This window comes from Dryobates pubescens, chromosome 11 (genome assembly GCF_014839835.1).
Source record: "Dryobates pubescens isolate bDryPub1 chromosome 11, bDryPub1.pri, whole genome shotgun sequence".
Classification (NCBI taxonomy): domain Eukaryota; kingdom Metazoa; phylum Chordata; class Aves; order Piciformes; family Picidae; genus Dryobates; species Dryobates pubescens.
The window spans coordinates 12,949,093-12,963,460 of NC_071622.1; the positions used below are offsets into that span (position 1 = coordinate 12,949,093).

The following is a 14,368-nucleotide window of genomic DNA, read 5'->3' on the forward strand; positions in this document are numbered from 1 at the left end:
CATGAAGAAAGGTGGGAATAGAATGGGAATACTTCAAAAATAAGAAGTTTGATTTTTTGCAGGAGAAGAACAAAAATGAAGGGGGAGCTGAAGTTGGCAGCGTATTATCAGGGCAAAAAGATATAGATGTTCCTGACATGGAATCATTCTATACATCCTAGATAAAAGAGAAAGGCCATCAAAAAAAGCCAGTTTCCATTTATAATAGAACAGGAAATTACAGAGCATGAACTATAGCTTTGCCAGGAAAGGCAAGACTGAAACAAAGTTATGAAATCCATTTCAGTGCCTTACAGATTATTTTGATAAAGAGAAAAAAAAAAAGATTTCAAAATGCATTCCAAATTATACACTTATGGAATTACAATCCTCAGTATATTTCCTAATTTAGAGGGAAGAGCAGAAAAATACAGATGTATGAATATGAACAAAGAAGCCTTGCATTGAATTCTGCTCACAAGAACCTTCTGATTATATCTAAGTTATGTAATTTACTTGAAGACAAATTAATTTGGCAGCAAGTGCAGCGCATATAAAGAGAGTAAAAACCAAGAAGAACAATAATGGTTGGACTCTATGATCTTAAAGGTCCTTTCCAACCTGGTTCTGTGGTTCTACCCTTGTGCAGCGAACATACAAGCAAACCACCATGACAGAGCTGCATTTGATGTACAAATGCTTAAAGCTGAATAAAAGAGTGGAGAAAAAATTACTGCTTCAGTTAGGCATTTTTGCTCCCACACATATGACAAAGCCAACTAAATGCTGCACACTGGAGGCATTCTGGTAAATATAAACAACTTCCACATCCACTCTGCTGTCTGAAAACTGACATCTCTGAGAACGCACCAGAAAGTCACAGCTGAGATGCCACAGTTCTAGTGCAATGCAATTCTTTACTCCCTATTAGCAATTTACAAATTTGTACACCAGCATCTCCTGCCATACTTGATAGCAGCAAAAGCAAAAGCAAATCAACATTAGAGACACATTAAAATTATCTATTGCCTGGCATTTACTTGCAGTGCAAATGCAGCCCGCAAGGCACTTTAAGATGCTTACAATTTAATGCAACACTAATGACCCAAACTAAAAAGACAGGAATCTCACTGTGATGTTAACAGTTATTAGTAAAATGTCAAGGGGAATTGTTTGGTGAGAAAAATCTCTTTAATCACCTTTATATAAAAGGTAGTATTTAAATTATATGAAATGGGAACTTACACGAGCACATCAGTGACAGCCTGGGGCTACACAAAAGTGTGTCACTCATGACTGAGACCTAAGATTCTCTAGCAATAGAATCATAGAATGGCTTAGGCTGCAAGGGAACTTAAGAGATCACCTACTCCAACCTCCCTGCCATAGGCAGGGATGACGCTCAACTACTCTTGGTTGCTTAAGGCAGTACCCAATCTGGCCTCAAACCCTCCCAAGGAGGGGGCATCCACATCCTCTCTGCAAAATCTATTCCAGAGTCTCATCACCCTCACACTGAAGAACATCTTCCTAAGATCCAGTCTAAACCTACTTTCCATCAGCTTAAAACCATTCCTGCTTGTTCTGTTTCTAGACACCACTGTGAAAAGTCCCTCTCCAGCCTTCCTGCAGGTTTACCTCAGGTGTTGGAAGGCAGCTATGAGACCCCTCTGGAGTCCTCCCCAGGCTGAACGGGCTCCCCAGCTCCCTCTGCCTATCCTTATAGCAGAGGTGCTCCAACCCTAGGATCATCTTTGTGGCCCGTCTCTGGACTCACTCCAACAGTTCTATGTCCTTCTTATGACAGGGACACCAGAACTGGACACAGTATTGGAGGTGGGGTCCCACAGGAGCAGAGTATGGGGGCAGAACCACTTTGGTTGACCTTCTGGCCACAATTCTCTTGATAGAGCCTAACAAACCAACAGGTTTGTAAAATCCTTTTCCAAACAACTTTCAAACTACCATATTGTCCTGCACACAAGTAAGACAACCATTACCAAAAGAAAACATCTAAAACATTCCAGAGAAGATGCAATCATCAATCTTTGCTAATTTATTACTGAAAAATATCTGGTTTGTACCACAATCCGAAGTGATTTTATGTAAGTCAAAAAAGGACTGCAATCTAAGAATCAGATTTCACCTATGGACTTGAGGAACTGAAAATTCCCTTTATATGGAAGCAATTTCCCCCATCATTCTGCAAGACTAAACTGAAGTCATCAACACATTTCCCTGGAGCATTCATGAACTGTTGCTCAGAACAATGGAATTATGCTTTGCCTTGAAAGTTCACCAAGTCAGTGTGAGCAGCAGATTTTATCCAGGACAGAATCCCTACCTATGAGATAGGTAGGGGCACCCTGCAGGAGTGTCCTGTGGACACTGGAGGGAAAAAGGAGGGGATGATAACTCAGAGGGAGCCCCACTCATTTCTTGAGGGCCTTGCTTGCAAACCTGGCTTACAAGTGAACTCCAACAGTGACCTGAGTTACAGGGCAGGAAAGAACCTGAAGTCCCACATAGGTGACCTTCCCTGTTCTTCTATGCCCCTACAAACCTGCAACAGAAGCAACCTTAAAATTCCCCAATTTTCCCTTCCATTTACTACCCTGTAATTTTATTGAATGCTTCTGTAAGCCACAGATGTGCTTCAAATCCTGAACATTTCAAACACTTGACTCTTACCATAAAGGTCAGACTCACATGGACAAATTTAAATACAACTCTAACTTTCAAGTGCTTGCCACCATTCAGGGCATATTAAGAAAATAGTCTTCTGTGCTTAGATTCCTTCTGGCAGCACAGTACTAGCTGCAAAAGTCAACCAAGTGCATTTATTCTCTGATTTTTAATTTTTAAAAGTTAACCTGTAAGGCAGGAAAATAATCCAGTGCAAGGGAACAGTTAGCAGAGTTCAGAAAATAACATCACGCTCATCAGGAGGATTTTCCTTTCATTTGGAAACTGTAGATCTGCATTTTTCAGAAGTGCTTGCATTTTAAAACTCAGCTGTGACCAGTTCTGGGCTCCCCAGTTCAAGAGAGACAGGGAACTAGTAGAGAGAGTCCAGTGGAGGCTACAAAGATGTTGAGGAGACTAGAGCATCTCTGTGAGGAGGAAAGGCTGAGAGACCTGGGGCTCTTCAGCCTGGAGAAGAGCAGCCTGAGAGGGAAGCTAAGCAATGCTCAGCAAGAGCTAAAGGGGGCAAATTATTTGGGACAGACTCTTTTCAGTGGTGCTCAGTGACACAACAAGGGACAGTGGGCACAAACTGGAACCCAGTGGGTTCCATCTCAACAAGAGTTAAAAATTCTTTGCTGTGAGGGTACTGGAGCCCTGGAGCAGGCTGCCCAGAGAGGTTGTGGAGTCTCCTCTGGAGAGATTCCAAACCCATCTGGATATTGTGATCCTGAGCAACCTGCTGTGGGTGGCCCTGCTTTAGCAGAGGGGTTGGACTAGATAAACCTCAAAGGTACCTTCAGATCTCCACCAGTCTGGGACTGTGACCTTCTATGGATCTGCAGCAAAAGGTTCTTGTCTGAAGACAGCTACTAGTCAGATGACCTCATGAATACAAGATCTAGGAAGTTTCAGATAATTTTTATGGAGACAGCATAAAGAGCCCAGTACAGATTTAACAGATCTTCTTTGGGACCCACCCACTTGACTGTTTTGGATTAATACAACAAACAGTTCCTATGAATTACACAAAGCTATTTTAATGTGGATAAAAATGCAGAGTCGACTATTTTCACACTACTAATGTCATTCTTTTGACTCAATCACCCTCATTTGGTCATACTGTCCCTCATCCTAACTCCCTATTTTATCACTAAATACTCTCAATAGCTCTATTGACTCCTAAAACACCACCTCCTCTACTCCTTTGCTTTTCTGAATCCTGAAAACAGCCTCTACCCACCCACAACACTTGACACGGCACCCTAATTTAGTCTGACTGATCATCTCCTATCATTTAGTACTGCCCACTCCTTACCTACAGTATGCACTTTTTGTGCTGTCCAACGCACCACACTCACATTTCTTTGAAGCTTTCAGGGTCCTCTAACCTTCCATTTCTATTTTTACTGTCAAATGTCACCATCTCCACACCAAATTTCCCTACCTCTCATAATAGTATTTTTGCTATTGTATAATATTGTTCTTGGAGAGAACACAGAGATAAAAGTTTTACTCTCTTAAGCTTCTTGGGTTTGCTCTTTTGTGGCTCTTTCTTACTTCTACAGCTTCAGTTACACAGAATTTCTTCTTATTAAAGACCAGTAACTAAACACCAAGCATATTTCAATAGGATTCTTTTTCATTTAAGTCCAGTGTTGATAGATCAGTTCCCACTCTGCTGTCAACTGCAGCCCTGCTCAGTTCCCAGCTGAGTAGCAGAAAAGTTGCAACTAAACCATCAAGGTAATCAATTCTTGTGATAAATTACAACTGCATTCCTGCAAGTCATCTGAGAGTGTTCTAGAGATAATCTAAAACCCATGCTCAGAAACTCCTTTTTAGAGACTTGGTAAGCATGTTATCTTTTACCTATCAGGAATCATCACCTGCTTCAGGAGGTCTGCTAGACATCCTGTGTTTGCTCTGCTGCCAATTTATAGGTTAGAACAAAAGCTAGTAACCAGTCACTTGGGATGACATAGAACTCCAGCAAAAAGCATCTTCAACTGTGTCACAGTTTAAAGTCTATTTTCTGGGTTTAAACAGAATTGTTCCCACTTACAGCCTTCTAATAGTGTTTTGATTCAAGAAGAAACTCAAATGAACTCATTTCCTCTATGGTGAAAGCAAGCACTGCTGCTAAAAGAAGCTAGCCTAGCCATGGAATCAGAATTGTTTTGTTTGGGGAAGACAAAGATCATTGAGTCCAACCATTCTCTAACTCTATAGCAAGGCTGGTGCTAATCCATGTCCCTCAGCACCACATCTCTGTGTCTTTTCAACACCTCCAGGGATAAGGATTCAACCACCTCCCTGGGGAGCCTGTTTCAGTGTTTGAGAACCCTTTCAGCAAAGATATTTCTTCTGATACCCCATTTAAACCTCTCCTGGTGCAATTTGAGGCTACTCCCTCTTGATTTTTTACTGGGCAGAAGAGATCAACCACCCTCTCCTTTCAGGGAGTTGTAGAGAGCAATGAGGTCTCCCCTCAGCCTCCTCTTCTCCAGACTAAACAACCTCAGTTCCCTCAGCCACTCCTTGTAAGACCTGTTGTCCAGACCCTTCACCAGCTTTGCTGCCCTTCTTTGGACATGCTCCAGCACCTCAATGTCCTTCTTGGAGTGAGGCACCCAAAACTGAACAAGGTACTCAAGATGTGGCGTCACCAGTGCTGAGTACTGGGGGACAATCACTGCCCTGGTCCCGTTTGTTGCACTGTTGCTGATCCAGGCCACGATGCTGTTGGCTGCCTTCTGTGTTATTTATTTCTAGGGCTACATTCCCCTGGCCAGTGTTTCTGCTGGGAAGCCATTTTCTCCAGTCTCATGCTTACACATGCAAGCAGCCACAGAATGACATTACAACACCACCACTCTGTGCTGCTTTGTCTGTTTTGACCAACTCAGTATGGGAGGTACCACTTCTGGGCATGTTCTCACTCCTAATGCTCCAAAAAAAAGAGGAAAAGAGGAGGCTCAGGGGTGACCTCATTGCCCTCTACAACTACCTGAAAGGTGGTTGTAGCCAGGAAGGGGTTGGTCTCTTCTCCCAGGCAACCAGCACCAGAAGAAGAGGACATAGTCTCAAGCTGCGCCAGGGGAAGTTTAGCCTCACGGTGAGGAGAAAGTTCTTCACCGAGAGAGTCATTCGTCATTGGAATGTGCTGCCCAGGAAGTTTTACACAGAGAGAGTGATTGCCCATTGGAATGGGCTGCTCGAGGAGGTGGTGGAGTCACCGTCCCTGGAGGTGTTCCAAAAGGGATTGGACGTGGCACTTGGTGCCATGGTCTAGTCATGAGGTCTGTGGTGACAGGTTGGACTCGATAATCTTTGAGGCCTCTTCCAACCTTAGTGATACTGTGAAATGGAGAAAGAGGAGTTTGAACAGCTGTGCCCTGCACCCTGTTACAAGGTTCTGCTTCAAATTAAATATTAATACTAAACTTCTCTGCTTATTGATAAAAACTGATACTGAGCTCCACTTTACTTGAGGCCTTGCCAGGAAGTGCAAGACTTTCCTCATTATGTATTTTAATTTTTCAAAAATTATATTCCAAATGGAACAGCAGAAAACTTCTCGAGGACTGTACTTCACATGCTAGGTTTGGACAGGAAATCATTACTATTAATTATATTTTTTAAATTATTAGCTCCAAAGCAAGGAACGTTAAATGACTGGGTTACCAGAAATATCTATCACAAAGTTAATAATTAAAACAAAAAATAAAATAATAGGAGCTTGATCTTAAAGGACCTCTAAGTAGCTATGGCACAATCCCTGCAAAGTTCTTCATTTATTTATTTTTTTTATATAGCTGTTCAGGTGAAAAATAAAGCTCAAATGAGGAAATCATATTACAAGCTAAGAATGTTATTTAAGGAATATATGATCTCAATTTTCTATATGCTGACTAGGCCTAACACTAATGCAGTCAGTATCTTATAGAATAGAATAAACCAGGTTGGAAGAGACCTTCAAGATCATCGTGTCCAACCCATCATCCAACACCACCTAATCAACTAAACCATGACACCAAGCACCCTATCAAGTCTCCTCCTGAACACCTCCAGTGATGGTGACTCCACCACCTCCTCGAGCAGCCCATTCCAATGGGCAATCACTCTCTCTGTGTAAAACTTCCTCCTAACCTCCAGCCTAAACCCCCCCAGGCACAGCCTGAGACTGTGTCCTCTTGTTCTGGTACTGGTAGCCTGGGAGAAGAGACCAACCTCTGCCTGTCTACAATCCCCCTTCAGGTAGTTGTAGAGAGCAATAAGGTCACCCCTGAGTCTCCTCCAGGCTAAACAACCCCAGCTCCCTCAGTCTCTCCTCATAGGGCTTGTGTTCCAAGCCCCTCACCAACTTTGTTGCCCTAGGGGGTCAGGGATCATGTTTGGCCTCTTGTTAACAACAAAAAGAATAAAATTGGGGGGAAAAAAAAAATCCATCTTATGAACATCTTTATTGGTATAGTCATGACATGAGACATCCCACTGAGCTGTGTGCACACACAGGGTACACAGGAATCAGGACAGTTGTAGTTGAGGCATGCATACACAACTGAAACTGCAATGTGGAGTGTTTCTGAAGTAAAATTAAGTACCATTCTGTGGGCATGTAGGATATATATGAGGATATAGCAAAAAAAAATAACAAAAAAGAAGCAAATAATAATTCTCAATATCTGTAATGGGAACATCAGCCTTTGGCCTAGGAAATGGTGAAGTCCTTATAAAGCACACCTGCCCCGGTCAGGCTGCAAGCACAAAAAAACCTCTATGGCCAGGTATTCCTTAATGTTTAAGACAAGGAAAAGCCTTCTTCCAAGGCTAAGACAAGACACTGTAAACTCAAGAGGGTTTTTTTTCCATCATCATAATTAGTACCCTGAAAAGAAAAAGAAAGAAAAAGAATGAAGAGATTTATTTAGCACAACTGCAAATGACTCATTTAACCTGCATATCCACCAGGATAGAGAAGTTCTAGGCAGAGAACTCTAAATGCAGTTTCCATGAGAACAGAGTCACATCATGGTATTTTTAATGCCTTCTCTTAGGAAGTGATCTACATTTAAAAATATGGAAACCAGCATTAGAAGCTAAACCAAAGCTGAACTTAGGCTCATATCCCAGAGGAATACTTTTACACTATAATAAAATAAAGCCTGTCTATGATAGTACCATGATGACAATATCCACTTTTATTACTGATTGTGCTACATTCATCAAGTTCTGGAACAGTGCTTCACCCTTCCCAGTAAGAAGCAATTATTTTTTTATCTTGTTTTTTTGTTTTGTTTGGTTTTTTTTAAAAGGGATTCAATTACTTAAAACTCTATCCTATAAAATAAGTTCCCCAAAACATTCTGCCTAATACAATTCCAACATCCAGCAGGGAAAAGAACACCCACAGATGCTGAACTACGCTACACTGAACCACAAGAGCCAAAGGTCAAATCTGAATTCCTGCTATGAACAGCAAAGCAATCCCAAATACCAATTAAACAGAAAAGCTCCTTTAGAGAAAATACTGGGTTTACCAGTCAGTGGGACTTGATACAAAGGAGGGAGTGACAGTTAATGCCCATCCTGCTCCCTTCTCAGGGGTTACAAGCAGCTTTTCACTTCACTAAAGAGCACCTGGCCAGGGGTTTTGTAAGCCTGGGGTCAGCTGGGATATGTGGGGGTGTTTGTAACCACATAACCCTACTTGTCTGCTCCTGACTGTGTTGATCACAGGCTTCCCATCTGTATTGCATAAACTAATAGCCAGCTACTTACCTATGAGTAAGAATCAAGAAGGATTTTGTTCTGCTGTAGTAAGTCAGACCTTTTATAGTATTGACAGAACAGTGCCAGCAATCTGAAGAATACATTTGCAAAACTCTCTCGAGTTCTGGTAGGTCAGATACCCAGATGAAAAATGACACATAGAAAGCCTATCCTGAATGCTATGTGCTAACCCTCAGAGTACAAAGAGAAGGCAGCAGGCCAAGGGCCTTCAAGAAAAACCAAAACAACAACAACAACAAATCAAACAAAAACACCCACGGGAAAAACACTGAGGTACTGTTAGCTTTGGATAGGGCAGGCAAATACACTAGGCCCAGGAAGAGCACCAATCTTTAACATGATCCCCAACTGAGATACTTTGCTAAGCCCGCATTATAAATGAGGGGTAACAATCACAAACTCAGCAGACAGTTTAGGGATGGGGGAATTCCCTGTATGAGTCTGTCTGGGATTTGGTTTGTTTTTCTTTACCAACAGATATTTAAAGCCCACCACTTCAAAGCCCATTTCAATGCTGTCCTTTAGCAGTTAAGTTGAAGGCAAATGGCTTCCAATCAGGAAAAATATTCCTCTGCAAAAGTTTTCCTGTCTTGCAAGCAGAGGACAAAGGCAGCAGTAACACATTCTGAAGCACACAGAAAACTGTGCATGCCTTGTCTGCTGCTTCTACTGGAAGAACTCCAAATAATGGCTTGGTATATAAAATGCAGTACTACAGAACCAAAGCTAGTAGAAAATTACAGGTGATCCTTAAGTCCAAACCAGTTGTATTTCAACTAGATGCACAGAGGAAGTATTAAATGAGTAAATTAATAGCAGAAATGTAATAATACTATCTCTGGGAACTGTAAGTGCTCATTTAATGGCCATGGTGGTCTTATTTTGAAGGTTGGACTCAATGATCATAAAGGCCTCTTCCAACTAAAACAATCCTATGACTCTATGATTTATTCTTACCTTCTTCTGCCTCATCCTCCTGGGATGACGTAGGCCCCCCTCCACTTGTGGGACTGACCAATTCTTCTTCTTTTGCAGACTCTCTTTGTAGGCTGACAACTTCATAAATTGCATCCCCAGCACTTGTGTGGCTTTTTCCTTCAGACTAAAACAAAATACATGTCTGTATTAGGTCCACACCACTGATAAACACAGCTCTAACAGCATGTCAAAACCAAACCCAAAACACATGCAAGCAAGTCTCCTATCAAGGCTAAACATTCGTTTGGGTAAGACTCCCTCAAATTCCTTTGCAATGGCACAGACAGACTGGCAGTAGCTGACAGCTCTATTTCTCTCTAAGGTTTTTCAGGTAGGAAAAATAAATAAACCTGCATTATTTCCAAAGCTGCCTCTTAAGTACTGTTCAGAATTATGACCAAAAAATCTTTCCCATTTAAACATACACAATGAGGTGAGGCCAAAGAGAAACTGCAGCAAAAGAAAACAGGAAAAAACAAACAGGAAAAAGATTGGAGTAACTGGCATCACAGAAACTGGAATCAAATGCCTGAGGAAGGGCAGGAAATTTAATGGTAGGAGTTTTTAGTAGGTAAAGACAAGACTAAAAGAAAAAAAAACAACCCTCATGTTTTTTGAAAGCTGTAAATTGTGAAAAGCTCCTTGTAGTGTTTTACTCATTGAAACAACAGAAAGTTTCATCTTCCTTCCAGTGAGTGTACTTTGTAATATGCTCCTTTCAAAGGGGAAATATAATGGCTGTGCCTAGCTAAAGAACTTGTTTGCAGCCCAAGATCTGTTTCTTACTTCTATACAGATGTGAGTGTCTATGTGCACACAAGTTATAAAATATCACTACCTGTCAATCTAACAGTTATACTCACCTGGAAATTTGAGTGTAGTATCTGCAACTATATATATTTGAGGTCAAAATGTTTTCCTGAACAAAATTATTTCCACTGAAAAGTAGCTTATCTTCCCAACCTGCTGCTTCAGTTAATTGATAACTTCCAAGACAAATTACTTCAAAGGTTGGAAAGCAGAGGGCAGTGTTTGATTTTCATTTCAGGCTAGAAAAGTTCCGTTTAACCTATGTCCTCTATCTCCAACAGACTTCCATATGAAAAAGAAGTTACTAACCCATAATTTAAGCACTGAATACAAATTTTCACAGAATATTAGGGGTTGGAAGGGGCCTCTGAAAATTTAGTCCAACACCCTGCCAAAGCAGGGTCACCTAGGGCAGGTCACACAGGAACACATCCAGGTGCGTCTTGAAAGTCTCCAGAGGAGACTCCACAACCTCTCTGGGCAGCCTGGTCCAGTCCTCCACCACCCTCACTGTAAAGAAGTGTGTCCTCATATTGAGGCAGAACCTCCTGTGTTCTGGCTTGTACCCACTGTTCTTTGTCCTTTCACTGTGCAACAGTGAAGGGAGCCTGGCACCTTCATCCTGACACCCACTCTTCAGATATTTATAGACATTGATAACATCTCCTCTCAGCCTTCTCCGCTCCAGACTAAACAGCCCCTGGTCTCTCAGCCTTTCTTCATAGGACAGATGTTCAAGTCCCCATATCATTCCTGTAGCTCTCCATTGGACTCTCTTCTGTACATCCCAGCTTTTCTTGAATTGGGGAACCCAAAACTGGACACAGTATTGCAGGTGTGGTCTCACCAGAGTAGAGGGGGAGGAGAACCTCCCTAGACCTGCTGGACACACTTTTCTTAATGCACCCGAGGATGTCATTTGCCCTCTTGGCCACAAGGGCACATTGCTGTCCCATAAGTACCCTACTGTCCACTGGGACTCCAAGGTCTTTCTCCATGGGGCTGCTTTCTAGCAGGACAAGCCCAGTTCTGTACTGGTCCTTATTGAACTTCATGAGGTTCTTCACCCAGCTCTCCAGCCTGTCCAGATCTTGCTGGATGGCAGCACCGCCAGACAGGGCATCAGCCACTCCCCACCAAATTCATACCATCAGCAGACTTGCTGAGGGTCCATTCAAAGCCCCTCATCCTGGTTACTGAAGAAGATATTGAACAAAACCAGATCCAGTACTGATCCCTGAGGAACACCACTGGCCAGAACAAAAGTCTGTTTTTCCTCTGAGTTACAGTTCTGAAGTCAAGTATTATTCATTGATACAGAGTGATTACTGTATTTGTAGAGAACTGTATAAAACTGCAAACTATTGTACTACACAAGCCAGCCCAAAATGTTGTGCTATTTGGGGTTTGTGCATTTTGCCTAATAAGTTAAAATAAGGTCATTTTAAAAACATATTAAAACCATCAAATTAACCATGAAAAAGGAAAAGAACAAAATTAAGTCAGAGAATATTCAGTTTGTTTAGAAAACAAAATTATTATAAAGTGGAAGGCTCCAGGACACCTTCACTGGAGATGCACATGAACTGCTGACTATCACTTGCAGTTTCAACCAACCAGTGAAATTCTGCAGCTTGAATCAGGACTGCTTGGAGTGACACAGTATAAATTATTGTATTCTGAGAAAACTTTCCTATTGTATTTTAGGTTAGTTATTCAGATCTTCCTTTAAAGCTGACATTCCCTGGAAGCAGTGGCTCCAGTGATCAGCCACTGATCACTGAACTTCTGAAGTCACCTTAATGACTTTTGGGGTGCAGTCTTAAATACCCTGCATTTTGTCACATTCAGGAAGATGACATGAGAGCCATTGTCCCTGTTTCAATTCTCACAGAGCATCATTATCAAGCCTTGGTTAACACAATCAAGGATTGATGACACCAATATTAGTAACCATTACTTTTATTTTTGAGGGAGGAAGATGTGAGGTACTATGGATTATGTTGCATGCTACAAAATGCAGAAATCTTCAACTCCCTGCATGAGATTAACTGCAGGACTCACCTCCAGAAGGTGTAAATAACTGGGTTACTTCTTGTTTCTGAAGCACTGATTTGCTGTCCATATGAATCCACCTTTACAAGGACAGTGTTCTCAGATGACAATGTGCATAAGTAGACAGGTAGGTTGGTAGATAGCCAGACAAAACAATCTTAAACCACACGGTAACCTGCATTCAAGGCCATTTCTCACACCCAACTGGATCTCAACAAACTTGGTTCAACCTGTCAGAACTATTTGTAATCCTTTCTCAGAGGAGTTCTGGTTTTTCTTTGCCAATACAGACAGGCCCCATTTACCGCGTGTAGGAAAATGCCATTTTACAACACGCTTCCTTTTGGAACATCACTAATGGATGCTTCCTTACTGGAATGGGCATCCTGCTGAGATAGCCCAAGTCTGAAGTCTCCTGCCAAGGTCTCTGCATGCTAGAACTGGGCAGACTTGAGCACAAGCCCTATGAGGAGAGGCTGAGGGAGCTGGGATTGTTTAGCCTGGAGAAGAGGAGGCTCAGGGGTGACCTCATTGCCCTCTACAAGTACCTGAAAGGTGGTTGTAGCCCGGAAGGGGTTGGTCTCTTCTACCAGGCAACCAGCACTAGAACAAGGGGACACAGTCTGAAGCTTCGCCAGGGGAGGTTTAGACTCAAGGTGAGGAGAAAGTTCTTCACCAAGCGAGTCGTTCGCCATTGGAATGAGCTGCCCAGGGAGGTGGTGGAGTCACCATCCCTGGAGGTGTTCAAGAGGGGATTTGCTGTGGCACTTGGTGCCATGGTGTAGTCATGAGGTCTGTGGAGACAGGTTGGACTCGATGATCCTCGAGGTCTCTCCCAACCTTAGTGATACTGTGATACTGTGACTGCACACATTAATTTGTCACCCACAGTCAAACACTCCACATTTGTACAAGGACTGACAGTGTTTCTGTCATGACTTTACATTAGCAGGAAGTTGTATCACAGGACTCTTCACTTCTTTACCCGGAGCGTTATGGAGCACTGGAGAGAGGCTGCAGAGTCTCCTTCTCTGGGAAGATTCCAAACCTGCCTGGACATTGTGATCGCGGGCAAGCTGCTGTGGGTGACCCTGCTTTAGCAGAAAGCTTGGACTAGTTGATCTCCAGAAGTCCCTTCCAATCCCTCACTATGTTGGGATTTTGTGATTCATTGTCCTGTGCAGAGAAGCCATTTATCTTTGGAGCTGAGACCTTTTACACTAATCCACTGTTACATTTCCTAGAATCAGCTTCTCCTCCACTGCTTTCACTAATGGCTGATCCCAATGCCATCTGCAATGTTCTTTTCCAAGGAGTAAGAGTGCCCTGCGGTACAGTGTCTTTGGGACACTGTTGGCAGGAACAGCTATTGCCGTGCAAACTGTCCGGCTGCTAATTGGCCAAATAGAGACTTGCTACAGGTCAGCTAGAGAAATCCTGTCACTCATAACCTAGACCTAATCTTGTAGAAAGATGGCAAAGATGAAAAGCATTTCTTTCCCAAAAGTGTAAAAAGCTTCTCTGAACTGCAGAGCAGGAAGAACTGGATCTGTTTTCTCAGGAATGAGAGTCCTGTGTATGTTTGCCACGTTATAAGGGGTGCAAAGGGGAAAAAAAAAGAAAGCATCCATACTCCTCAGTTAAAAAATGGTACAGTTGTAGGTAACTTCAAAGGAAAGCTTCACTGATCAGCCAGCTGAGAATGTAACATTTCCAAATGGGTTTTCTTTAAATTTAAAATGTAGATAGCCTCCACAGTTGCAGATGAAGAGTTGCTTTGTCTCAGATTTTCTTACATCCTAAAATCGCTGTGTTAATCTTTAGCAGAACACAGAAACAGTGTTGCATGAGATTTATTTACTCTAAGCGTTAAACACAGCAGCACTTTGCCACATAATATCCACACAGATTGGGGTTTTTTCAGACCTATTCCTGTAGCCCACAGGAAGATGACATCTCAGATATTCACAACAGGCTCAGATAAATTAAATTACTGCTCTTTGGTTTCATTAGTGAAAGATGATGGGGCACTACTCCAATGCAAATGGTGCAGTTAGCCTCTCTG

General features: G+C 42.3%; 1 protein-coding gene across 3 annotated transcripts in view; it reads right to left on the reverse strand.

The window, feature by feature from the left end:
- Window positions 1-14,368, reverse strand: part of RABGAP1L (RAB GTPase activating protein 1 like) — a 277,604-nt gene that overhangs the window by 228,255 nt on the left and 34,981 nt on the right. For all 3 annotated transcript variants that reach the window (XM_054165303.1, XM_054165304.1, XM_054165305.1), the window contains exon 11: window positions 9,418-9,562. In XM_054165303.1, coding sequence (XP_054021278.1) covers window positions 9,418-9,562 — 145 coding nt within the window. The remainder of the gene's footprint in view (window positions 1-9,417; window positions 9,563-14,368) is intronic.